We start from the raw sequence: 22,218 nt of genomic DNA, 5'->3' as shown, positions 1-22,218 counted from the left end.
GAAGGCAGGCATGATCACCGACAACTTGAACCATCCGGACTGTGATCTGGCGTGGACCGTTTGGTTAGTGTTTGTCGAATGCGCGACTCTGCTTATCGTTTATTGGGCATGTACCTGTTGTATACCTGTTGTGGGAAATCGGGTTGTAATGTGCACCTCGTATAGCTTCTATTTGACGACGAGAATGTGAGCAAACTTGAAAGCTTGAATGCGCACTGAATGCCAGGATGGTTGTTTCGATCATAGGAGCGAGCCCGCACACAATCTAATCTAATCGCCCAAGTCCTTGCCAAGTCGTTGATCAGTCTCCCACGACTCTTCAACTGGCCAGCCGGGACTTCTGGCACCGCTCTACCAACGCATTCATGGTCTCCGAACCAAACTCTGTACATGCTGGCTTTCTTATTCCGGAGCTTATTCTGGAGTCGCAAGCAGCGGGTGCAGACAAAGCAACCAAGGTAAGTCGGACCACGCACCCACCGCCGATGATATCACAGATACTCTCGCCTCATACTCGCCCAACAGTGACGAGTCGACGACGGCTTCAGATTCATGTAAACAGAGGGATTCGATCAACTGCGGTCTCTTTTATGCCGCTCAAACTCCTTCAAGGTACTGAAAGAAGAAGGCATGTATTTACGTGGACGGTTCGGTTGCCGAGTGGAAATAAGTTGTATCTCAATTTGACATGTTCAGAAACGACCAATTCATTCACGACAGGTCATCCACTCAGCACTGTACTGAACCCCGACCGGGGGATGACTCAGGCGTTCTACCTTCAGTATGTCAAATTACATCCACATCGAGCCCGAGGTACTTGGAATATCCTACGCAACTACCGCTACCCGAGTCTATTTCTGATGGTCATATGCCTTCTCAGTCATAGCAGCTACAAACGAACAGGACATGGGAAGTAGATCGCTCTCAGCGCTGCATGTCGGCTGGTGGTCGCGTGAGAAAAGCGCCCCACCTCTTGCACCGACGAGAACTCCTTGTTGCTCCTCGGTGCCGCCTCAGCTCCCACACTACTCGACGCCCGTTGTCTCATCCAAAAAGACACCGGAATAACAGGAGATATAAAAGTTCGCGGGGCAGCTCGACTTTCCGACATCTTCATCCCCATCCGCCAAAGAAACAATGTCGGTGATCACTCGTCCTCTCGGCGGCTCCCGTGTCTCCGCCATTGGCTACGGCGCCATGGGCATCTCTAGCTTCTATGGACCTGTTCTGGTGGATGAGCTACGGATGAAGGCACGGCTTGTGTCTTAATTCCATAATCCCCATCGCTGACCGTGGCGATACTATTATCAGGCACTCAATGCTGTCTACGAGTCAGGGTGCACACACTGGGACACCGCGGATGTCTACGGAGACAGCGAAGAGCTTATCGGCAAATGGTAAAGTCTCACACACGACGTTGTAATCCTGCGTCGTTAATTATAAGATCCACAGGCTCAAGAAGACCGGCAAAAGAAACGACATTTTCCTGGTCACCAAGTTCGGCATGACGATGAACCGCGAGCCAGGCGGTCGAGCTGTGAACGGAGAGCCGTCCTACGCCGCTGCAGCAATTGATAGGTCTCTGAAGAGGCTTGGTGTCGACTTCGTCGATCTGTGGTATCTTCACCGGTGTGAAACGCTTCTAACTCTCCACCTTTTCTCCGCCGCTAAAACCCCGTACTCATACAGCGCTGATCCCAAAGTTCCTATAGAGGTAGTGTTTCTGACTCAATGGAGCTTCCCAAGGTACTCAAGACTGATATGACACCGCTGTCTTAGATTACCGTCCGCACGATGGCGGAGCAAGTGAAGTACGCTTGTGCACAGTTCTGCCACCGACCCTCCTACTGATACGTCTCGTATTCTCGCAGGGCTGGCAAGGTCAAACACATCGGCTTGTCCGAAGTCTCGGCCACGACGCTGCGCCGCGCGCACGCCGTGCACCCGATCACCGCAGTCCAGGTCGAGTACTCGCCCTTCTCGCTCGACATCGAGCACAACGGTGTGCTCGCGACCGCGCGCGAGCTCGGCGTCAAGATCGTCGCGTACTCCCCCGTCGGCCGCGGCCTGCTCACGGGCAAGATCGTGCGTCCCGGTCCCGCCTTTCTTCGCCGGGGACCACACTGACCGCCCACCCGTGGCAGCGGTCGCCCGACGACCTCGACCCGACCGACATGCGCCGGCTCCTCCCGCGCTTTGCGCCCGCCAACTTCCCCAAGGTCCTCGCCGTCGTCGACGGCATCCAGGCGATCGCGGACGCGCACGGCGCGACGCCCGGCCAGGTCGCCCTCGCCTGGGTCCTCGCCCAGGGCGACGACTTCCTGCCCATCCCCGGCTCTACCAAGCCCACGGTACGTCGCTCCGTTCGGCTCAAATGTGAGGTGCGAGGGCTCACAGGGCGTCGTCCACCACGGGGCAGAACATCCACGAGAACATGGCCACCGCGGCGCTGCAGCTCTCGCGGGAGGAGGTCACCGCGATTCGCACGCTCGCGGAGGGCGCGGACCTCGGGGAGCGCTACCCCGCCGCGTACGCGCACCTGATCAACGCGGAGACCCCCGCGCTCGATGAGGAGTAATATGGTTGCGTGTTTGTAGTTGGACTATCGAAGTGTTTGCGTCGAACGCGCGTTCCTGATTGAGTTACGACGTAAAGAGAGACGTTACGAGGAAACAGTGAATGCATTCGTCCCAATAAACCCTACGATCGGCACAGCAAGACAGACGGATGACAGGGTGAGCCACAAATCTAAAGAAGAGACTGATACCTGGTGTTAAATAGGATAGCCTGATCTGCAGCGATCGAGAGTACGAACTTCGTCATTCAGAGGCGGGGCAAACCTATACTTGAGGGTGTTCTTCTCGCCTTCATGCATATGCCGTGGCCTGGTCGGTACAGCACGGAAGGTCGGTAGTCCTGGCTGGCTGTAATCAGGCGAGTTCCCGAGACTCGATCTTCGACTAAGTAAGTGCTAGTTGAGCCCGGGGATAAGAGTGCATGAAACAATGCACCAAGAAGGCCTACCCACCTGAAGCATTAACGCGCTGAAGGCAAAATGCATAAAACCACAACTCTCGGATACACTCACTGCTTCAAGCGCTAGCAGGCAGATGTTACCTGCATTCGCCCTACCTTGAACCGAGAGTCGCACCACTTTGTACATATAAAATATGCCGAAAAAAACCACAAATATCAGATGCACTCCCAAGGCTTCCTGTACTGTGGCAGCTCCCAGTACCGCTCCGCCCGTTCACACTCCTCCTCATAGAACCCCCTCGTCGCCGCCCCAAACTCCGAGTCCAAGCCCTCGTGATCCTCGACGTCAGCGAGCCACACAACTTCGTCCACCAGCCCGCGCAACACATCCAGCCCCTCGTCCACCGCGCGCTCCACGTCCCCGCGCGGACCCCCTTTCGCTCGCGCCTGGCACCAGCGCTTGAAGTCGAACGGCTCGATGCGCAGCGACCGCAGCCGTCGAGCGCGCGCGAGGTCCGCGAGCATCGCGAACGTCCGCGCGACGGCCGCGCACCCCGCTTCGGACGCGCCGCCGGGACAAGGGAGCCAGACGTCGAGCGCGACGTTGCGCAGGGCGGGGCAGCGGTCGGGGGCAGCGAGGACCTCGGTGAGCGCGCGCAGGATTCCGCGGCCGAGACGCGCGGCGTCCGCGACGTGCGGGGGCTGCTCGGCGAGCGCGTCTGCGTCGGGGTCCGACTCGAGCGAGGACGAGACCGAGGGGGGAGGGGTGGGGAGGAGGCCGGCGAGCGCGGGGTAGGCGTCGCGCTGGATGTTGAGCGTGAGGACGACGAAGTGCGCGAGGCTCGGGAAGTACGGGAGGATGTAGCGGACGTAGTGGCCGTCCGCGCTCGTGAGCGCGAGGTGGAGGGTGCGGATGTGGGCGAAGGGCCATATGAGGTGGATGATCTTGAGCCACGCCGTCGCGTACTCGGGCCTCGTCGGGAACCAGGTGCAGATCATGCGCCCCTCGGCGCGCAGGGAAGGGTACATGGGATCGCCTTCGATGACGACGTGGACTGCGGGGCCGTCGCGGGCTTTGAGGCGTGCGAGGTGCGGGAAGGCGGTGAACGGGCGGAAGAGGGGCATCATGAGCGAACCGGCGAGGAGCCCGTCCAGTTCGTGAGCGTGCCGGTGGGCGTCGAAGGCGTACAGGTGCAAGTCGTCAGGGGCGTGAATGTGTGTGATGAGATGCTTTCCAAAATGCCAGTGGAAGTCGATGAGCGTCACGTTGCGCAGGCGGACCAGAGGAACGATGGGCCAGCAAGGGACGTTCTTTGGATCGGGCAGGGAGTCAATGGGCACACTGCTGATGTGTAGGTATTGAAGCTGTGGAGTGCGCGAGAGGAGTTTGAGCACGTCGCCGGTGAGATCGTAGGCTTGCATGTTCGTCGTCTTCAGAGATAGGTATAGGTGTGTGAGGTGAGGGAACGAGTCAGATGGAAAGTCGAACTGGACAGGTACGATCGCTAAAGCTCTGAGAGGAGTGACACCGTCCCCGAAGATGCAGTTTGAGATGTCAACGCGCCACCTTGGGTCGTTCGGGATGTCCATTCTATAGGATATTGCGAGGCACTCCAGGAGCGGTGCGCCAGAGGGGAACAGCGTCGAGTAGTGCCCTGGGAATAGTCCGACCACCTTCAGTTGGAAGCTGCGAAGCTTGGCAACCCACTCGGGCAAGAGTTCAAGCACATGGGCCCTCTGGCGTACTATGAGGGTGACTTTGAGGGGGGCGTGAGCAGCTCTAGTGTGGAATAACTGGCTTACGTTGTCTAGCGCAGCTTCTCTGTCGACGTCGACGAACAGGCTGGACCACAAGGTGCTAGCACCGACTATGAGGTATCGCCATCGGCGACATACGCAGGCTAGCCGCAGGAGGGGAACAACGTACTCCGTGTGGACGATTTTGCGAGCGGGCGGCAGGTTGTCGTCCATTTCCACTGCCACACGGGGGAGAGGAGGTTGGGCGACGAGCTTGCAGATGTACAGGAGCAGTTCGTCGGGGAGGGGGATGCGGCTACCGACATATCTGGGTCCTGTATGCTGCCGGGTGAGCAAAACGTATGCCCGAACCGAGGAAATATATAATCACCTGCTAATTGACGCTCCAGGCGTTGATGAAGAACGCAAGCACAGGGGAACAGCCTCTGCCACGCTGGAGTCTGTAGTTGATGAGGATCACTGGTTGTGGGGGTTTCAGGCCAGCATGTGCAGTGCACCCGCTGCACCCACTAGCCACGTACATATCACGACAGGCGCGAGGGCCGCCGGACTCCGGACAATTCGAGGAATGTTCCCACCCCCCGGCGGCCGTTCCTGTAAATGAGTAACTGCAAGAACCAGATTCAGGGGAGGGGCGCAGAGGGTAGCTCGGAACAATGCTCGACTCGCGTCTGGCAGCAGCATGCAAGGGTGTCGGCAACCGGGAATAGCGCGGTCGGTGCTGGCGAGCAGCGCCCGTCCAGGCCCCGGCCACCGCCCGGGCGGTTCAAGTTATGTAGACCATGTTCTGATGGTCGATCCGTAGGCTGAAGAAAGGTGTCCTGTTCGAAACACGTCTTTGACATGGCTTACGATATGTGAGGGGCGGCTCAAACGGCTTAAATGGTGAAGGTTTCGTAAATGCTAGACGCATGTATGTCGCTCTGATAGTCTTCAAGAGCACACTGCAACGTCGAGAACAAGCGACGCCGAAGACGCGTCCAATGCAACACAGGATAAATAGCCAGAAACCCGGGATACAACGTCGCCGAGAGATGGAGTGGACAGGGGTAGAATATGCGAGCACTCGTACTCGACTTGAGGCGAAGCAGTCGGAAGACTTCACCGGCCCTCTGACATTTGCGCAAGGTAGTCGGACAGCTGAACCGCCGTTAGAATCGCAGTGCGAGATGGCGTCCGGGATACCCACCTTGAGAGCCCCTTGCCGAATACTGTCGCCGACGTTTTGGACGTCTGGGTTGGCGAGGACCTTGGAGATCGCGTCCCGTGCGGCCATCTCTAACCCGTTGAGTGTGCCGTCACCAAGCATGCCTTCACCCGAGCCGCCGCCACCGCCGCCGCCCATGCCCTCATCTTCTTCCTCCCGGCCAAAGTACTGGTTCGACGAGATCGACTGCGCGCCCTGGAACGACTGCAGCCGTGTCTGCGCCTCGGCGACGGCACTGGGGTCGTACGAGTTGCGGCCAAAGTACATGTCGGAGGAGATCGCCTTCTGGCTTCCAAACTTGTCGCGCGCAAACGTCGGCGCGTCTTCCGATGCGGCGGCGCTGCAAACATACGTCGGTCCACAACCAGGTACAGACATCGCGAAGTACTCACCTCGTGGCCGCTGCCGCGACGGGCACCGCACCAAACCCGAGCCGCTTCATGCCCATCCCGAGCCGCTCCATATCCTGCGCATTGCCCTTTGGCGCCGCGGTGGGCGCCGCGACGGGGGTCGACTTCGCGATAGGTGACTTGGCCTTCGCCGCCGCCGCCTGCTCCGCGGCCGACTTGACCTTCGCCTCCTCCTCCGCCTTCTCGCGCTCGCGATCGTACCCCAGCTGGCGGATCCGCTCTGCCTCCTCCGCCGCCTTCTTCTCCGCCTCTGCAAAGTTCACCGGGGCGGCCTTCTTCGCCCCGAGTCCACCGAGCTTCCCTCCGGCCTTCTTCGGCGCGGCCGCTGCGGCGCTCGTGCTCCCGATCGACGACGCGGACGAGCTCAGGCGGGACGCACCGAGCGTGGACGTCGAGCGCGCGCCGGCGGACGTCGTCGAGTTGGCGCGCAGAGACGCGGAGCTGACCGTGCGCGGGGCGGCGGGGGCGCTCCCAGCGCGGCCGATGACGGGGGGCGGGGCGGGCTTTGCGGCGGCGGACGACGTTTTTGGCGCGGCGGGCTTATCCCAGGACGAGAAGAAGTCGTCGTCACCACCCTGGGCCGCGGCGGGGACAGCGACTGCATCGAGGCCATCCACGGTGATCTTTGCGGGGAATCTGGGGCGTTTGTTGGCCCAAGACGCTTAGCCGCACCAAATAATGTACTCGCCTTGCGGTGTCCTCCTTCACTCGCCGCGCAAGCTCCTCCTTGTACAGCTCTCCGACCCGGCTCGAGTACTTCTTCTTGGTGTCCGAATCTTGGAGAAGCGCAGAGCCGCCGTGCTTGTTGAAGAACTCGGACGCGGAGGCGTTTCCTCCGACTTTCATCGTGCGCAACTGGTTGAGCTGCCAGCTGTCGAGGTTGGTAGACCTGCGGAGCGGGAGCCTCAGCCATCTGCTCGTCAGCGGCGACGGTTCCGACGCACCGAACAAACGAGATGTGAACGCCCATGTTCCTATGGACACTTGAGCAGTCCAAGCAGATGTACACTCCAAAGGTCACGCTCGACCATGTCGGATTGCGAGCTTGGCAATCGAAGCACATCTGTATATGCGCTCGTCAGGAACCCGTCACACGGGCGGCTCGCGATGCAGACCTTGTTGGCCTTCTGCGCTTTCAGGACCTTGAACACTTGCTCGGTCTCTGCTTTGGTGGGGTCAGACATTTTGGTGGGGCGGAGGTGACTGAAGATGGAGGATGGAAGAAAGAGGACTTTGGCGGGACGTCCTGACAAGTCAGCACACGTGGAACTTCCGGCCATCCGGCCCGGTGCTTTGCGCTGCATCCAGGCGCCCACACCGACACAGGCCTCTCCTCTTGCTTCCCGCCTCCATCGAAGAAAGCCAGAAATTCGAGGGCTTTCAAAACACAAAGTGGCCTGAAAGCATGGGTGTTGTTCTAGAAGATATCTTGCTCATTTTCCGCATCCTGGTTCCACCCTCGTTTCGCTACCCCACACCGCATGAAGTCGAGGAGCTATTCGACCTCTTGCATTCGAGCGTCGGAACAAGCAGGGGAAGTGAAAGGCTGCACTGGACGGCCAGGGGACGGCTCATCGGGACGTCGTCGTCAATGCAAGGCTGAGGGAGCTGCAGGGGATGCCAGTAGAAAAGGTCGTGTGCTCGGCATCGAGGGCCATCCGACGATGGACAACAATACTGGGACGTTTCTGTGGGATGTGATTGTGGCGGACTGCAACGCTCGAAGTACGATGTACTGGTTGAAGTATGTTTGTGTTCTCAGAAAGTCTGTTGACCGCAGCTGGGTGAGGGGAACGACGCATGGGCTCGGCCCATCTATTGACTTCGATCGTCGTACAAATACGTAGCACGGCTTCTATCGGGGAGGCGTCCGTCGAGTACTTCATGGCAGTCCCCACGACAGGCGGCGCGAACCGCGGACTGGTTCGGACCGAGATTACGTACCAGCCACCGCGCGGAAGGGGGCACTTTCGAAGAGTCTGTCGCAGAGAGAATACGGACTGCAAAGGGGAGGCTACTGTCTCAAGAGGCTTTGACCCCCCGTCTCGTCGCCCGCCCACGTCGGTCACGGTTCCGTTTCACCATCCGGCTGGCACAGATCAGAATGGCTCGCGACACAGAGAAGCCCGAGCAGGAAAAGTCGGACAAGGGCAAGAGCCAACGTTTCCTCCGCTTCATTCGCGCCCTGGGCTCCCAGCCCATAGTCATCGTCTCCACACCCAATCTCCGCATCTCCGCTCGTCAGCTGCCCTCTCTGGACCGCACCAAGGTCATAGAACGTCGGCAGGCGGATGCCCCTCCGATCAGCACTGGCACGCGTAAGCATCACACTCTCCCTCAGCTTCAGCATCCAAGCTCATCGAAACTACACAGTCAATGAAATACTAGTACTCCAAGCCGAAGTCGCCGAGCTAAAAGCCCGTCTCGCCTCTCTCGAAGCCCGTATCGCCAAGAAACTCGCCAAGGAGAAAGCTAAGACGAACGAGCTGCTAAAGCTCAAAGCTGAGAGAGAGAAGCTCGATGAGGCACGTCGTAACAGAGGCCACTCCCATCGAGCTCCTGACTGACGCGCGTCCGTCCCCCCAGGAGCAGCCAGTCTGCCAACAACCTGGAACCACCCCCGATAACGACTCGGGTCACGAGGACAAAGACGACAACGGAGGGCTGAAGAAGGGCAAGGAGAGAGAGCCCTGAGTGCGCGATGGCGAGCCGCAGTATCGCGCCGGATCCCGACCACGATCCAACACGACACCTTGGCTCAAGTGGCTCGGGCGGGAAGCTCGCACGAGCGCACGAAGAGTAACGGAAAGCAGGGGCGACACACCGAGAAAGGACACGGCAGGGTTGGAGCGAAAGCAATGCAGTCCGGCGGCCACCTTAGTCCCAAACCACCAGACTGAGACGTATTTAATAGCAAGTGCTCCTGGGTACGATAAGGAGAGATATCGGAGTGGGTCCAGACGGCTCGAATTGAAACCAGACTTTGGATGAATCGGAGTCGAAAAATGACTAAAATGGGGCGGGGTCTTTATTGTTTCGTACCACGCCCGGCAAACGTGCAAGGGTCTGAGGAGGTTTGTTGTACGAGTCCATCTTTGGGACTTGAGGAACACCACTTCGGGCAAAACATGTGCAGACACGTGGCTGACCAGGTGTGTTTCGAAGCTGGAAATGACCGTATTGGTTGTCTTCGGATGATATTGAAACGTGTTTGATTCGGAGCTCACTTCAGCCTTGACAAATCCATCGAGACTTGCAAAGATTGATAGCGACCCAGAACACTTCGGTGGCTCTTCCATCGTGTGTAACGCGTCCCTTGGTGGCTGAGATGGTCAAGGATGGCGGTGATGCGGAAGCAGGCGATCCGACTCGCTATCCGGGATCTACATGGGGCAATCTTATCTTATCTTCTCAAGTCGCCGAGCGGCATTCCCAGCCCTCGGCAACTGGTCGACGCACAACACCGACTCGCCGTAACATAACACTCCGCTGCGGAACGAGAAGGACTCGCAGAGGCACAAGAACAGCTAGCGGAAATGTGGTGACAAAGTGCAAATTGGCCGTGGAACAGCGGAAAGACTCTGATGGTGAACACAAGAACAATGATGCAGGCGAGGGCGGAAGGGCCTCCGTGCGCGAGGACGAGAAGGAAATATGAGTCCAGCCTCGGGGGAGCTACCCGGGCCCTGTGAGTCCCCGACGTCGCGCTCCATCGTCGCAGATATCGACAACGATCCAGCTCACCGTCGGTTCTTCCCAGCTCAGTCCTCAAGCGTCGCAAAAACCGAAGGACGAGAACAGGGCAGAGGGGGGTGACACACCGGCAGGGAGGACGAGAGCGTACAGCAAGATCCGATGGAATATGCACTGTATCATCACTTCAACAGCTCTTCTACTACGCGATCGTCATTGATGTTCGCGACGTTCGCCCCGCGGTAGTTCATCCGCCGGAGCACGTCGATGTGCAGCGCGAGCGGCCGCGCAGGCACCGTTAGCACAACGCGCGGGGGTAAACGCAGAGGAATGCAAGACGCACCACCTTCCCCCGCTCGAACCCAAGTCCCTCAAATTGGTCGACGTGTGCTCGGTCCAGCCCCGCCATCGCGATCTCGTCGCGGACCCCGCCCTTCGGTGCAGCCTTTCCTGCGTCCTTCGCCGGCCCCCCTGCGTAGATGTGTGTCCAGTACCGGGCCGTCTCTTCGAACGAGCTCTTGCTTGTCATGTAGTGCTTCGCCACCTCTGCATCCTGCGGGTCGCGGGGCTCCGGGGAGCAGAGAAGAGACTGGAGGGAGATAAGGGTCGACTTGAGGGTGAGCACGGGCGACCAGGCGTCCTTGAGGATGTCGAGGCAGATCGCGCCCGAGGCGGAGGAGACGTTCGGGTGGTAGACCTTGGTGATGAACTTCATCTTCACTGGCTGGAAGGGGTAGTTGTCGGGGATGACGATGTCCTGGAGAAAAACGCATGATTTGTGATGCGCAAGGAGTGGCGGCAGGGTAAGGAACGTACAACCTGGAAGCGGCCGCCCTCGTAAGGAGTGCCCTCGGGACCGTCGAACGACCCGATGAGATGGAAGGGGCTGTTGTCGACGAGCTCAATGGTGACCCGCGACGACTTGTCATTCTTGCAGTCTAACAGGGACCAGTGAGTTCGCCACGGGGCGGGGCGGGAGGGTTAAGCTAGGTACGCACCTGCGATCTCCTTGCTCACTCGGCGGAGGCGTGCGTCCGACATGGGGTTGCTCGGGATGTGTTGAGGCTAGTATTGATACACTTAGTTTGAGAGAGCTCGGTGAAGTTACAGCAGTGTGGAAACAAGATATAGCACAGGTCAGAAAGAGGAAGAGAGGAGAATTGGCCGGTAAAGGGGTGGTGGAAGGAGGGCAAGAGGCTCGATCGGCCGCCCGCTTGCCGCGATCTCGCTTCCCGATCACACTCCCTTCAAGCTTGTTCTTCGACTACCAGCATGTTTATCCTCTTCTCTGCGACATCCAAGACCAGTGTGGGGCACCTTGTGCAAACATGCGTGCGGGGTTCGTCCTCATCGGCCCACCTGAAACGAAACGCGAAACTCCCGGGATGAACGTATGCACAGACACGAAACGCGCGTATACGGCACGGATACTATCTCTTTGCGCCCATCCATGACCATCGCCATCGGTGTGTGCGCTCCCCATCTCTTCCATCGCATCACGTTCTCACCCGCGGTTGACCCCAGATATCCGCCGAATCAGCGCGGAGGACACGGTCCTGCTCCGGCACTCCGTTCTGTGGCCCGACCACCCCGTTTCGCACGTCCTGCTCCCCGAAGACGCCTCTGGCTTCCACTACGGCGCGTTCCTCCCTGGAGGCGACAGGCCGACTGCCGTTGTCTCCGTCTTCGTGGACGCGCTCCCGCGCGCAGGGTCAGACGACCGCGCGCGGGCGGCGCGCTTTCGGAAGTTCGCTTGCGACCCCGCACGGCAAGGTCGGGGTGTGGGCACGCGCCTGCTCGCGCACGCCTTCAATGCGGCGGCGGCGGAGATGAAGTGCGACGTGATCTGGTGCGACGCGCGGACGAGCGCGGCGGGGTGGTATGAGCGCAGAGGCATGGTGCGTTTCGGGGACACGTTCTTCAAGGGCGATGTAGAATATGTCAAAATGAAGAAGGCGCTGTTGTAGCAATTGACGATTTACGGGTTGACACGATTCTTGGCATGCGCTCGTATGCATAAGTTGTTGTCTTGAAGGAATCGAGGATAAGTGCAAGTGTATGCATGATCGAGATTAATTTGAACGGCGCTTGTAATCCCATGTCCGCCACCGTTGGCGTCGTCGAAGCACTCCTTGTCTCTGTTCTTATCCACCACTTCCACTCTCCCCCTCTCTAATCATTTACCGTAACTTGGAAATATCGCCTTGTCGAGGACAACTGCCCAGGCCCACCTCCTCCCAGCCTCACTCCCTCTGACAGATCCCGGACAGGGAAGACGCTGATGTGAAATCTGAAGCATGGCATGGGCGCGGAAAACTTCGTGCGCGACTCCCTCGTTTTTCCGTCGGCCGAGCCTGGGACCGTGAAGACTGCATATTCAAGTCACAAGCTTGCCAGCCTGGTACCATGTATGTCCGGCCCTGTTCCCTTGTCGTGGCGAACGCGTGCTCAGATCCAGACCCCCAGCATCCTGATTCTCCGACCAACCATCGGCAGCGGTCACGGAGCGCGTGTCTTGTGCAGGCTTATAAGCTTGCGCGACACACAAAACGTTCCTCCCCTTCTTGGCGACCTGGCGTTACCCGTCTTTCAAGAACAACATCGAGCCGGAGCTCTTACCCCTTCGATTCCTTAACTTATGCGGCCTTCCATCTCAGCGCGACATAGGATCCCCCTCATCCTCGCTCTTGGCTTTGTGGTAGACCACACCGTTGCGGACCAAACACTCTCAGGGCCGGGAGACTGCGCGCAGGCGGGGGCGTACACGATCTGCCAGAACTTGTGGGGTGCCGGTGCGTTGTCGTTGTTGATCACTGAGAGGACTCAACACCTGACTTTATGCGCAGACACAGGCACGGGCTCGCAGAGCACGACGCTGAAGTCTGCGTCAGGGAGTTCGGTTGCTTGGGAGACGACGTATACGTGGGCGAACAGTCCCAACAACGTCAAAAGTTGTGAGTAATTACTGTCGAGGATGGAAGGGCGTGGAGTGTCTGATGGTCCATGAAGATGCCAACGTTGACCATAATACGGCGAAAGGCATGCAGGTGCGTTTATCCAGTGATTGTCATACCGAACGCTGCTTGACGCCAAGCGTTAGCTTCAAGACATCGTCTCTGCTCCCACTTCTTGGCAGTGGAACTACCAATCAGCCGATAGTGACCTTAGAGCAGACATCTCGTGAGTATATGCGCTCTCTGTCTTCGATGCTCCCCGCGCTCAACGCCCTGCGCACATACGTAGTTACGACATCTGGACCGGAGTCCCACAGTCAGGTGCCGTCGCGTCCTCCGCCTCTTCGTACGAGATGTAGGCTGTTTCCCTCGTGGTCTGATGCGCCCCCGCTCACGTCGTCTTCTCTGTCCAGCATGATCTGGCTCTCCCAGCGCGGTGGCGTGGGTGGCATTGGCAGTACCGTGGCGCAGAATATCCAGCTGGGTGGACATAGCTGGAACCTCAAGCACGGTCCGAACTCCAACTGGGATGTCTTCTCGTTCATAACCGCGGAGGGAGATATTACGAATTTTGATGCGGATCTCAATGACTTCTTCCGTGCGTATCCCCCACCGTCCGTCCTGGCTTTGCTCTTCCTCCTATGTCCATCGCCGTGTCCATGAACATCCCGCACCGGCGTACGAGATGGTTTTGGACATGGATTTAAGGTGCATCTGGTTGGGGTTTGATCCCAAAACCGTCCGTTGCGTCCTCTAAGACTTTGTTTGCCGGACAAACGACCCCGATCCCAACTCGCCCTGAAGGATGGTCCGGGCCCGGGTGACGCCTCTCGTGTACATCTCTCGACCTGGTATTTGATACCTGCTGTTCTCTTGGTACCAGTCAATCGCTGTTCCATGGACAGCCCTCATTCGCGATTCGCGTGTGGAAGTTGTTCTTGGGTTCGTTCCCTACTGAGAACGGATTGATGCTCCATTAAAAGAGAAAATTGTTATGTCATGACCACATCTCCCTTCCCTCTCGCGAGATTGCTGTGCTGTCCGTGGATCTTATGCCTCGAACGTTCTCCACTATGAACTGTATTGCCCCTCATCGCTGACAGCCCGATCTACGGTCGCGCATATAGTCAGAAAGACTGATTCATGTCCACAGAATACCTCATTGACAACCAGGGTGTAGCCAAGACTCAGTTCCTGCAGGCAATCCAGGCTGGCACGGAACCATTTACTGGCTCCGCGGACCTCGTCACGACCAGCTTCAGCGTCGATGTCTCAACAGGCAACGAGCCAGCGTCCTCCTCATCCTCACCTCCTCCCCCCTCTTCAACTTCGGTCCATGTTACATCATCGTCCTCGTCAGTTGGGTCGAGCAGTTATTCGCCTGGAGCGTCCTCCGCAAGCAACAATGGCCACTCGAGCTCCACGACCGCCGATGGTGGTTCCAGCACAAGTTCATCACCTGCGGAACAGACGGGCGGTACTGTCCGTGGGGCGGGGAATCCCCAATGCGGGCTGCGGATGCCAGGCCAGCAGCGGATGATACGGCGGAGCTGGCTCCGGTCGTTTTTGCAGTAGACGTGGTACTTGATCTTCGCGTTCGTGGGTTCGGCCGATGTTCTGACATGACCCAACAGTCGCCATTCTGCCGCGGGCTGTATCATTTAGATCTTTTGTATCGTTGGAAGTGATTTATTGCATCTGTGTTGTAGGTGTCCGTGCATAAGCGAGCGGCCCGTCTGTCCATTCGGTTGGGATCAAGATTAGCTCTCGAATGCCGTCAAGATAAGAGCTTCAACACGATCTGAGTTCCATACACGTGAGACGCCCGGGCGTTATGGAGTCGGAAAGGCGTTGGCGGCCCTCGTTGATGTCGAGGACACAAGGAACCCACGAGGCAGCTAGAGGAGCCCGGACGTTGACCAGGCAACGCGGTCGGAGATACGCATCGGCGGGTGCTTGCTTACCTCTCGACGCTGGTCGACGACTCCACGAACGACCCGGGTATCTGAGATGATTTCCATCGGGATATAGGAATCCAGTGCGTGCTTACCCACCGAGCTCACGGCTCATGCTCAACGACTCTTCCGCCTCACAGATAAGGGCCTCGAGCGCAGCAGCATAAGACCCCACTGGTGGCGCACATGACCATGTCGAAGCACCGGCAACGCCCCTCATAACGGCCTCGAACACCTCGGTGCTTTTTCCGATCCCACATCCCCCGATGCACACCGCAGCCTCAGTAATTCCCAAGACTCTCGCAGTGGACGCCGGCGAGACTCATTTGTTCGTCAACTGGCCGCGTCGTTCCCCGAGGAGCGCAAGCGCGAGCGCCTTGCAAGATGAGGACGACACGCGCCTCGCGATCGTTATACTTGAAGACGTTGACACAAGCGTAGGTATCGAAACGCCGCGGCGCGGGCGGACCACTTCGCGCTCGCACGGCTACAGCTCCCGCGGCTTGTGGGAGCCCGTTAGCGATGGGGGCGCGGCCCGCGCGGGGGCAGTAGCCGGGGAAGCTCGATGGCGGGGGAAAACGCCCGAGCCGAGAACCCGACATGCACGCGCCCTGTGGTCCGTCGACGTTCGCTGCGGAGCGCAGCGTCGGTGACCGCGGGCGCATCCTGGCGTTCGTCTTCACGGGGGCGAAGCGGCAGGTCGCGGATGGGCGGGCGCGAAGGGCACGAAGAATGAATGAGCGCTGTGGCCGCGAGGTGCGGCCATACCGTTAATTACGCTTGGAGACGTTTATGCTCAACCGACCGCATATGTGCCGGACTAACTGGTATCATCCGTCAGTTCATACGCCTCACGGCGCAAATCCAGAGTGCGAAGAACATATGCGGGCCCGATGACCATGCGTGGCGGCGGTGTGCGCAGAGGTCAGTCCTGGTCCCCGATGTTGTTGGTGCTCATACCACTGCGATAGCGCGAATACCGTACCGAAAGGGCCCGTGCATCTCTCGGCATGCCGTGAGACCATCGTAGACGAAGTGAACGAATCGCAGTCGCGGAAAACCTTGGACGCCTTCTGCGCATTCAGAGGCGCTCAAATATAACGGTTGGACCCTAACTCTGTAATTTTTCGCAAAACTACCGAAGGTGACGCTCAACCCTATCGATTTAGACACGGTCATGGATGCATCCTTGTCGACCGCCCAGTCCCGGCTCATTATCACCGCAAACAGCGGACACAACCCCAAGACCGTCCCTCTTCTCTCCAAGCCCTCCACTTTCCTAGGGGATCGGTGTCTACACCTCTTGCCCTACTACGTTTCGCATTTCCTGAACGCACGGAACCTACATCAGGTGTGCCTTCTGGGGCAAGAACGAGCTTCTCGACCACGCCAACGTGGTCGTCCTCCTCGACGTCGATACTCCATGGGTCGACATCCTCGGCAGCAAGCCTTGCGACGGCGCCCGCCCGCCTCTTCGTTATCGATTCTGAGTCGCTGAAGACGACAACAGCCTGGCACCTCGTACGTGTGCTTCGCCGACACCGAGGCCGCCCTTTCTCAACTCCTTGGCGCGACTGTCGTCTGCCACCACGCCCTCCGCGATGCCCCTCCCTTGCCGCTGTCCGCCTGCCGAGAGCGCCTCCACGCCCGCGCTCTTTGGCGAGAGGATGCCGGCGCCGTTCGTGCTCAAAACGCTGTGCGTCGTCGAGTTAGGAAGCACCGGGACAATGTCCCGGGGTGAGCGGGTGCTATGGAACAAGGAGCGGCGAGGCGGCAAGCCCCTTCCCGAAGGCGTGGGTGCACCGGGGCAGCCGGGGGGCACGGTCGACTCGGGCGCGTCGGGGCTCAGGTAAGTGCGGCCTGGGGTCGGGTGCGTCGTCGCCGACGAGACCTTCCTCTTCGGGGTACCTGCGGCGGGGTACCGCTCGCGAACCGGCAGGGCGGGCCAGCGCTTTCTCTCTCTCTCTTCCCAAGTTCTCCATCCCCCTCCTCTGGCCGGGACGTCGTCGACGCGAGTTCGGATTCGGCGTCCTACGCCCGAACACCCCGCACCGCGCGCGTGGCGCGCAGCTCCTTCTCGTCGCTGTCCTTAACAACCGCGGCTGGGCGGTGGTGAGTGCCGGTTCCTCCCGACTGTCTTCCCCTTCTCCCTTCCCCCTTCCCTTCCCGCGACGCCCTCGGGGATCGCGCCGGTCCGCATCACCGCCCGACCACGCGAGCACCGCCGCCCGGCTGTTCCTCCCCTGCTCGGGGTCTATCCCACCGCCAAGGGCCAGGGGTCAACCGGTCACCGGCCAGCACCGCGACGATCGACGGGCTCTCCGTGTGGGACGGGCCCGACGTGCCCGAGTTCGCGCAGGTCGTCGTCGCGGCTGGGGGTGCCTGGGGCAGGCACGAAGACGCGATCCTCTGCGCGGGTGCATATTGCGTTGTCGCGAGCTGAGGTGCGTACAAAGGATGGGGGTCTCGGTGATGGGGAATATCATGGTGGCATTGGGACGAACGAAAGGAGCGGACGAGCGGAGCGAGTACTTGTAAGGAGACGGGAGGGTAGAGAGTGTCGATGTCAGTGGGCGGGGGAGCCAAGCAGTATTAATGGTATCTCGGTGGGGATAGAGGGGGAAAGGATACAGTGGTGTGGAGACTACTGATACATGTTACACGGCATTAGGACGGATCGCACGTGAGTAGCAAACACAACGACGATGAGAGCGATTTGAGCCAAACAGTGTCTGTCTTTACCTGGAGAGAGGGAGAGAGAGGGAGAGAGAAAGAGGAAAAAGAGCGAAGATCGAAACCCCCAAAAAAACTTCACGAATCCCGCCAAAGCGCGTCCGTGGCCGCATCCTCGTCGTACACCACCATCCCGTTCTCCGCCACGCGCACGAGGTGCCGCTCGAACTCGTACACGAACACCACCCCCGTCACCGACGGGCAGTACAGCCGCAGCTCGCACGCGAGCGCACGCAGCGCCGCGGCGTGCACCGGCGCCGGCTCCCACTCGGACACGTCGACCTCGACGCACCGGAGCTGGGGCAGGCGCATGAGCAGCCCGTAGAACTCTAGACGCTGCCGGCGGGAGGAGGAGGCGGGTGGGATCGTCAGCGCCCGGGGCACACGCGCGAGGACAGCGGCTGGCCTACTTACCTGGCGCCCGTCGACGGGGAGGACGAGTGCGCCGCAGTAGCGGAGGTCGGCGCAGAGGGTGGGGCCCGCGGTGAGCGCGGCGAGGAGCTCGAGCGCGAACGCGGGGGTGTAGGCCGAGTCGGCGATGTCGAGCGCGCGCGGGCGGCGGCGGGAGCGGCGGAGGGCGGCGAGGAGCGCGCGGAGCTCCACGCGCTTCTCGTCCGGTTTGGAGTGCGTGAAGCAGGTCTTGAGGCGGGTGAGCGGGCGCTCGGGGACGAGGGCGAGCGCGGCCTCGGAGAAGGTGCATTCGAGGATGGAGAGCTTGGGGAGGAAGGAGGCGTGGGAGGGAGACGGGAGACTTGGGCGTGGCGGGTCGGAGGTCGTGGCGCCAGAGGCTTGTTGAGGCGTCGTGGAGGGGGGATCGACGAAATCGGCGAGGAAAAGATCGCAGAGGCGTTTCTGGGTAGACAGGAAGTGGGCGAGTTGGTCGTCCCATGTGAGGTCGCAATGAAATTTCTTGAGTTGGAATGTAACGTTTTGGAGGATCCACGATTTGTCGGTCTGCGTACCACCCTGGAAGTGGAGGTTAAGAAATCGGAGGCGCGTGGTGTGTCGAAGGGCTGAATGTAGGGATTCCCAGAAATCGTCAGGAAGCTCTGCAGGATCCTCGTCCTCGGCGGCCTCGTCGTCGCTTGACGAGTCCTGTCCGCTGATAGAAAGCGCAACAACGAGCATGGCCAACCGAGGAGCATGAGCGAGGATGGTGCAGACCGTGGAGGTGATTTCGTAACCGGACAGGGACAGTGTGTTGTAGATGACCTTCTCAGCAGCCATCTGGAACTGCTTGGAGACCGTGCAGAGGGAGAGCAGCGTTGATCTAGAGCTGGAGACATTCTCGACTATCAGACGACACGCGTCGGGGGGAAAGGCCATGAATCCAGAGGTGTTAGGCCTGCAGGACCTTTAGCCATGCCCCATCCGTCCAGCCTATCCCACGACGCACCTCGGATCTACGGGCGCCGAAGGTGGGGTCGAGCGACGTTCCACGGCTCTATTGCGCAACGCGTCAGCTCGATATTTTACCCAGGGCGTTTGCGAGCCACACCTTCGAGTTCCTCGGCACCTCAGTGAATTATAGCCGGGTTATTATCGTAAAGAATCGGGTGCGGGACGCGTTGGGAATGGCGCGGAGCGTCCCCCGTCGCCGTGAGCAGGTCGATGAGCGCTGCGGCACGCCTGAAGTGCGTTCGCGAGTCGAGGCAGGCCGGGGTGGCGCGTCGAGATATAGCTGACGAATAGCCTTCACCGCTGTGCCGGGCAGGTTAGCTCGCCGAGAACATCGGGATAAGCTGCCGGCAGGGGGCGCGCACCTTGCTCTCAACTGCGTGGAACCTGGGCGACCATCCGGGGTAACGAGCGGGGGAACAGGGAGCAGCGCGTCCGCGTCGAGGGGCGGGCTGCGGGGAGATATACCAAGGAATCCGCGAGCTCAGGCCAGGCCGGGGAGCGACTTCGCGGGCTTTATTCAGTCGTGCATTCACCGCGCGGGCCTATCAGCTGGTGGGGGGAGCGCTCGGAGATCATGCCCGACAAGGACACTGACATCACCATGATTGTTGGGAGGGCGAGTGCAGATTACGGAAGGGAGCGCGGGCAACGCGCTGCCCGCAGGCAACCTCCGTTCCTGCCCTGGCCGACCAAGAGCACGATGGATCTGGGCCGGGGCAAGTTGGCTATTCTCGGCAGGGGCAGACCGCGTCCGATGTGAACCTCGTGGCTCTCGCGTGCGCTGCACGCGCCCGTTACCGTCGGCGTGCCCGGGCGTACGCCGACGGTTCGCGGGTGTACCTGGGACGCGTCACGACGGGAATGTTCTCGCTGTCGACTGCAGCCAGGGGCGACCATGAACGTCAAACTCTGCAATTCTCCCCTCGCCGACGACCCCGCCACGGGCGCGCTGGAAGGGACTTGATCCCGAAGGGGCACGCACCATGTCCTCTCATCAGCGCGGCCGCCCGCCAACAGGACGCCTGGGAATCGGGAGGCAGCTTTGCTTCGTAAAAGCACCGAGTTCGACGCCCCGCATCCGCGGTGCCGGGGCGTCTCTTGAGAAGCAGTTCCGCCGGCACCGAAGTAAATAGACCAGGCGGCATCTGGCAGACGCATGCCCCCCGACTGGGCGACCTGCCCGCGCCGAACCGTCAGCCTTCGTCTTCTTATTGTTCGAACAACAGACAAGCGAACTTACCGACGTAACTCCCTCACCTCTCGTGTGGCTGAGGTTGCCGACAGAGCCTCGCCGCTGTAGAGAACCTTGCTCGTTGCCGGAGCCCCGGCTCGGTCAGCGGAGATAGCGACGAATCTTGAGGCTGTCTGAAGGGTTCTGAAGGGTTTGGGAGGGCGCGGGCAAGGTTTTCATCGGAGCCATTCTCCGGCTCCCATGAATAGGCGAAAAGCCGAGCTCTCGGAAAGCATGGAGAGATCTCCACGGTCGAAATGCGCGCGCAGCGACTCTTCTGGGAGACAGCAAGAGCACGGTGGTTAGTTTTGTGCCCACTTGGACGTAGGGCGCCGCCTCGAGACTCGATCGGCCACGTGGATAGACGCACTTCGTCTATTCCCAGACTCATGCGAGATTAAGATCCATTTGAGTCGGGCGGTGGGCGAATTGGGCCTTTCCCGGAGATCCGCGTATGGCCGAGGGCCGTCCGGCGTCCTGTGCGTGGACGTGCTAGAGAACGGCGAAGAGAGGGCGTAGCATTTGAGGAACCGAGTCGACACCTCAAAGGTCCGAAGTGTGGGTGCGGAAATGTGACGGAAAGCGAAACCATTAAAGGGGGTGCGCTGTGTGTGTTCCCTGGGTCGAATTGCGTCGGCCATTCCACGGGTCAGGCCACCACGTTCTGTGGCACGGCATACAAAACCCACTCACCTGACATATCACATTGCACCATTCCTTCGAGGCGGTAAAGTGACAAATCCGCTCAAGTCACTCTTGATGTCGAATCTCCGCAGTAAAGGCGAAGGGCGTAAGTTCTCACCAAATTCTTTAAAGCTGCCGGATCATAGGTCAACTTCGCATATGAACATTTCTGGCGGGAACTAAGATAGGCCGACATTTCGTGTGCAGAAGAACCGGGTTAAAGGCTGAGAACTGGGCGCCTGAGTTTTGGTGCTCTAGTTCATCAGATGCAACTAACTGCGGGATTTCTACGAGATCGAAACGGAATCATGATGATGGCAGCGTTGGTGGTGGTGGTGGTGGTGGTGGTGGTGGTGGTGGTATAAGACAAGCTTAACTTGCAACCGAGACGTTTGCTGGCGCCGGACGGTGACATCAGCCCAGCTTCCTTGTATTTGTATTCGTGGGAATACTCCTTCTCAATGATAGGCGCCTGCGGCCTTACTACGCACCTGCGCGCCCTTGCTCTGGTCCGAATTTCCCTGCCCATCTTCGCAGGACGCTCTGGGTCGAGAGCCGTGCCTATATGGGCCGACTCGACCGTTGCCAGCGTGGACGACGAGACGGAGGTTGAGCGTACCACCGGCCGCTTAGCAACAGCAACGCGTAAGGTCGTACACATAACTATGAGTCTATGAATGCGAGTCAACGAGCTCCTCCGACTCGGATGAGTTGGTGTCGTCCCCAGCCGCTCTGTACCGCACCCCACCAGCTCGTGTAGGCGGTGGTGGGGTGAGGTACAGAGCGGCTGGGGACGACACCAGGATGAGTGGAAGTGTCAATGTCGACTCCAGGAATCGAACTTGCGCGACTGCAGCTCTGGCGTTGCGCACTTCGAATCGCTCCTCTTGACCTAATGGCACGCCCCCCACTGTGCCTTCTTCCAGCTGTCCCGCCGTTTTCGCGCAGGAGCGCGAGTGGGGCCGTGTTTAGTTTTGGAGCGGACCAAATACATTGGACAGCGCGTAGGGCCCGCGCGCGGCGCGCGCCGTAAGGCGCGACGTCTACTTGCACGCACCGCGAGCGTCGCGATGCCCACGCGCGCTGCTCAGACGTTTGCCTCGAGTGTCACGACGTCTGCACACGTCTGCGCACGCGCCACAACCTCCACCGCTCTGCGGCGACCCTACACGCACATCGATCTTTGGATGTCATTGCCACCTAGAAATGTACTTCG

The 22,218-nt window shown here is 59.7% G+C and overlaps 9 protein-coding genes across 9 annotated transcripts; 5 read left to right on the top strand and 4 right to left on the bottom strand.

Annotated features, from left to right (window-relative positions):
• Positions 1-1,137: 1,137 nt before the first annotated feature.
• BXZ73DRAFT_46666 (Aldo/keto reductase) lies at positions 1,138-2,578 on the top strand (the record flags this gene model as incomplete). The annotated part of the gene is made up of 8 exons (XM_048019733.1): positions 1,138-1,260; positions 1,312-1,397; positions 1,453-1,629; positions 1,690-1,714; positions 1,780-1,811; positions 1,872-2,085; positions 2,145-2,351; positions 2,420-2,578. 8 exons carry the CDS (start codon positions 1,138-1,140, stop codon positions 2,576-2,578), a joined length of 1,023 nt encoding a protein of 340 aa, XP_047878107.1.
• Positions 2,579-4,311: 1,733 nt separating this feature from the next.
• Positions 4,312-4,947, bottom strand: BXZ73DRAFT_46654 (uncharacterized protein; the record flags this gene model as incomplete). Its single annotated transcript, XM_048019729.1, has 1 exon — positions 4,312-4,947. A coding segment is annotated over one exon (636 nt), but the record flags the coding sequence as incomplete, so codon positions are not given.
• An 888-nt stretch (positions 4,948-5,835) lies between these two features.
• BXZ73DRAFT_89948 (ArfGap-domain-containing protein) lies at positions 5,836-7,535 on the bottom strand (the record flags this gene model as incomplete). The annotated part of the gene is made up of 6 exons (XM_048025444.1): positions 5,836-5,874; positions 5,924-6,281; positions 6,334-6,987; positions 7,040-7,240; positions 7,296-7,414; positions 7,467-7,535. 6 exons carry the CDS (start codon positions 7,533-7,535, stop codon positions 5,836-5,838), a joined length of 1,440 nt encoding a protein of 479 aa, XP_047878105.1.
• Positions 7,536-10,342: 2,807 nt separating this feature from the next.
• BXZ73DRAFT_89947 (ubiquitin-conjugating enzyme/RWD-like protein) lies at positions 10,343-11,085 on the bottom strand (the record flags this gene model as incomplete). Its single annotated transcript, XM_048025443.1, has 3 exons — positions 10,343-10,801; positions 10,861-10,982; positions 11,043-11,085. The coding sequence occupies 3 exons, from the start codon at positions 11,083-11,085 to the stop codon at positions 10,343-10,345; spliced, it is 624 nt and encodes a 207-aa protein (XP_047878104.1).
• Positions 11,086-11,494: 409 nt separating this feature from the next.
• Positions 11,495-12,011, top strand: BXZ73DRAFT_89946 (GCN5-related N-acetyltransferase; the record flags this gene model as incomplete). Its single annotated transcript, XM_048025442.1, has 2 exons — positions 11,495-11,510; positions 11,569-12,011. 2 exons carry the CDS (start codon positions 11,495-11,497, stop codon positions 12,009-12,011), a joined length of 459 nt encoding a protein of 152 aa, XP_047878103.1.
• A 671-nt stretch (positions 12,012-12,682) lies between these two features.
• Positions 12,683-14,573, top strand: BXZ73DRAFT_46655 (concanavalin A-like lectin/glucanase; the record flags this gene model as incomplete). The annotated part of the gene is made up of 7 exons (XM_048019730.1): positions 12,683-12,836; positions 12,891-12,998; positions 13,054-13,091; positions 13,145-13,224; positions 13,288-13,353; positions 13,412-13,596; positions 14,152-14,573. 7 exons carry the CDS (start codon positions 12,683-12,685, stop codon positions 14,571-14,573), a joined length of 1,053 nt encoding a protein of 350 aa, XP_047878102.1.
• A 1,530-nt stretch (positions 14,574-16,103) lies between these two features.
• BXZ73DRAFT_46846 (uncharacterized protein) lies at positions 16,104-16,443 on the top strand (the record flags this gene model as incomplete). The annotated part of the gene is made up of 2 exons (XM_048019763.1): positions 16,104-16,304; positions 16,330-16,443. Coding segments are annotated over 2 exons (315 nt in total), but the record flags the coding sequence as incomplete, so codon positions are not given.
• Positions 16,444-16,554: 111 nt separating this feature from the next.
• BXZ73DRAFT_101358 (uncharacterized protein) lies at positions 16,555-17,396 on the top strand (the record flags this gene model as incomplete). The annotated part of the gene is made up of 2 exons (XM_048014880.1): positions 16,555-16,802; positions 17,252-17,396. 2 exons carry the CDS (start codon positions 16,555-16,557, stop codon positions 17,394-17,396), a joined length of 393 nt encoding a protein of 130 aa, XP_047878100.1.
• A 368-nt stretch (positions 17,397-17,764) lies between these two features.
• Positions 17,765-19,012, bottom strand: BXZ73DRAFT_101357 (uncharacterized protein; the record flags this gene model as incomplete). Its single annotated transcript, XM_048014879.1, has 2 exons — positions 17,765-18,022; positions 18,101-19,012. The coding sequence occupies 2 exons, from the start codon at positions 19,010-19,012 to the stop codon at positions 17,765-17,767; spliced, it is 1,170 nt and encodes a 389-aa protein (XP_047878099.1).
• Between the last annotated feature and the right edge of the window lie 3,206 nt (positions 19,013-22,218).

This window comes from Epithele typhae, assembly GCF_022376455.1.
Source record: "Epithele typhae strain CBS 203.58 chromosome Unknown BXZ73scaffold_23, whole genome shotgun sequence".
In the NCBI taxonomy this organism is placed as follows: Eukaryota; Fungi; Basidiomycota; class Agaricomycetes; order Polyporales; family Epitheliaceae; genus Epithele; species Epithele typhae.
The sequence above is the reverse complement of the archived record's forward strand: the minus strand, read 5'-3'. Positions and strand labels throughout refer to the sequence as shown.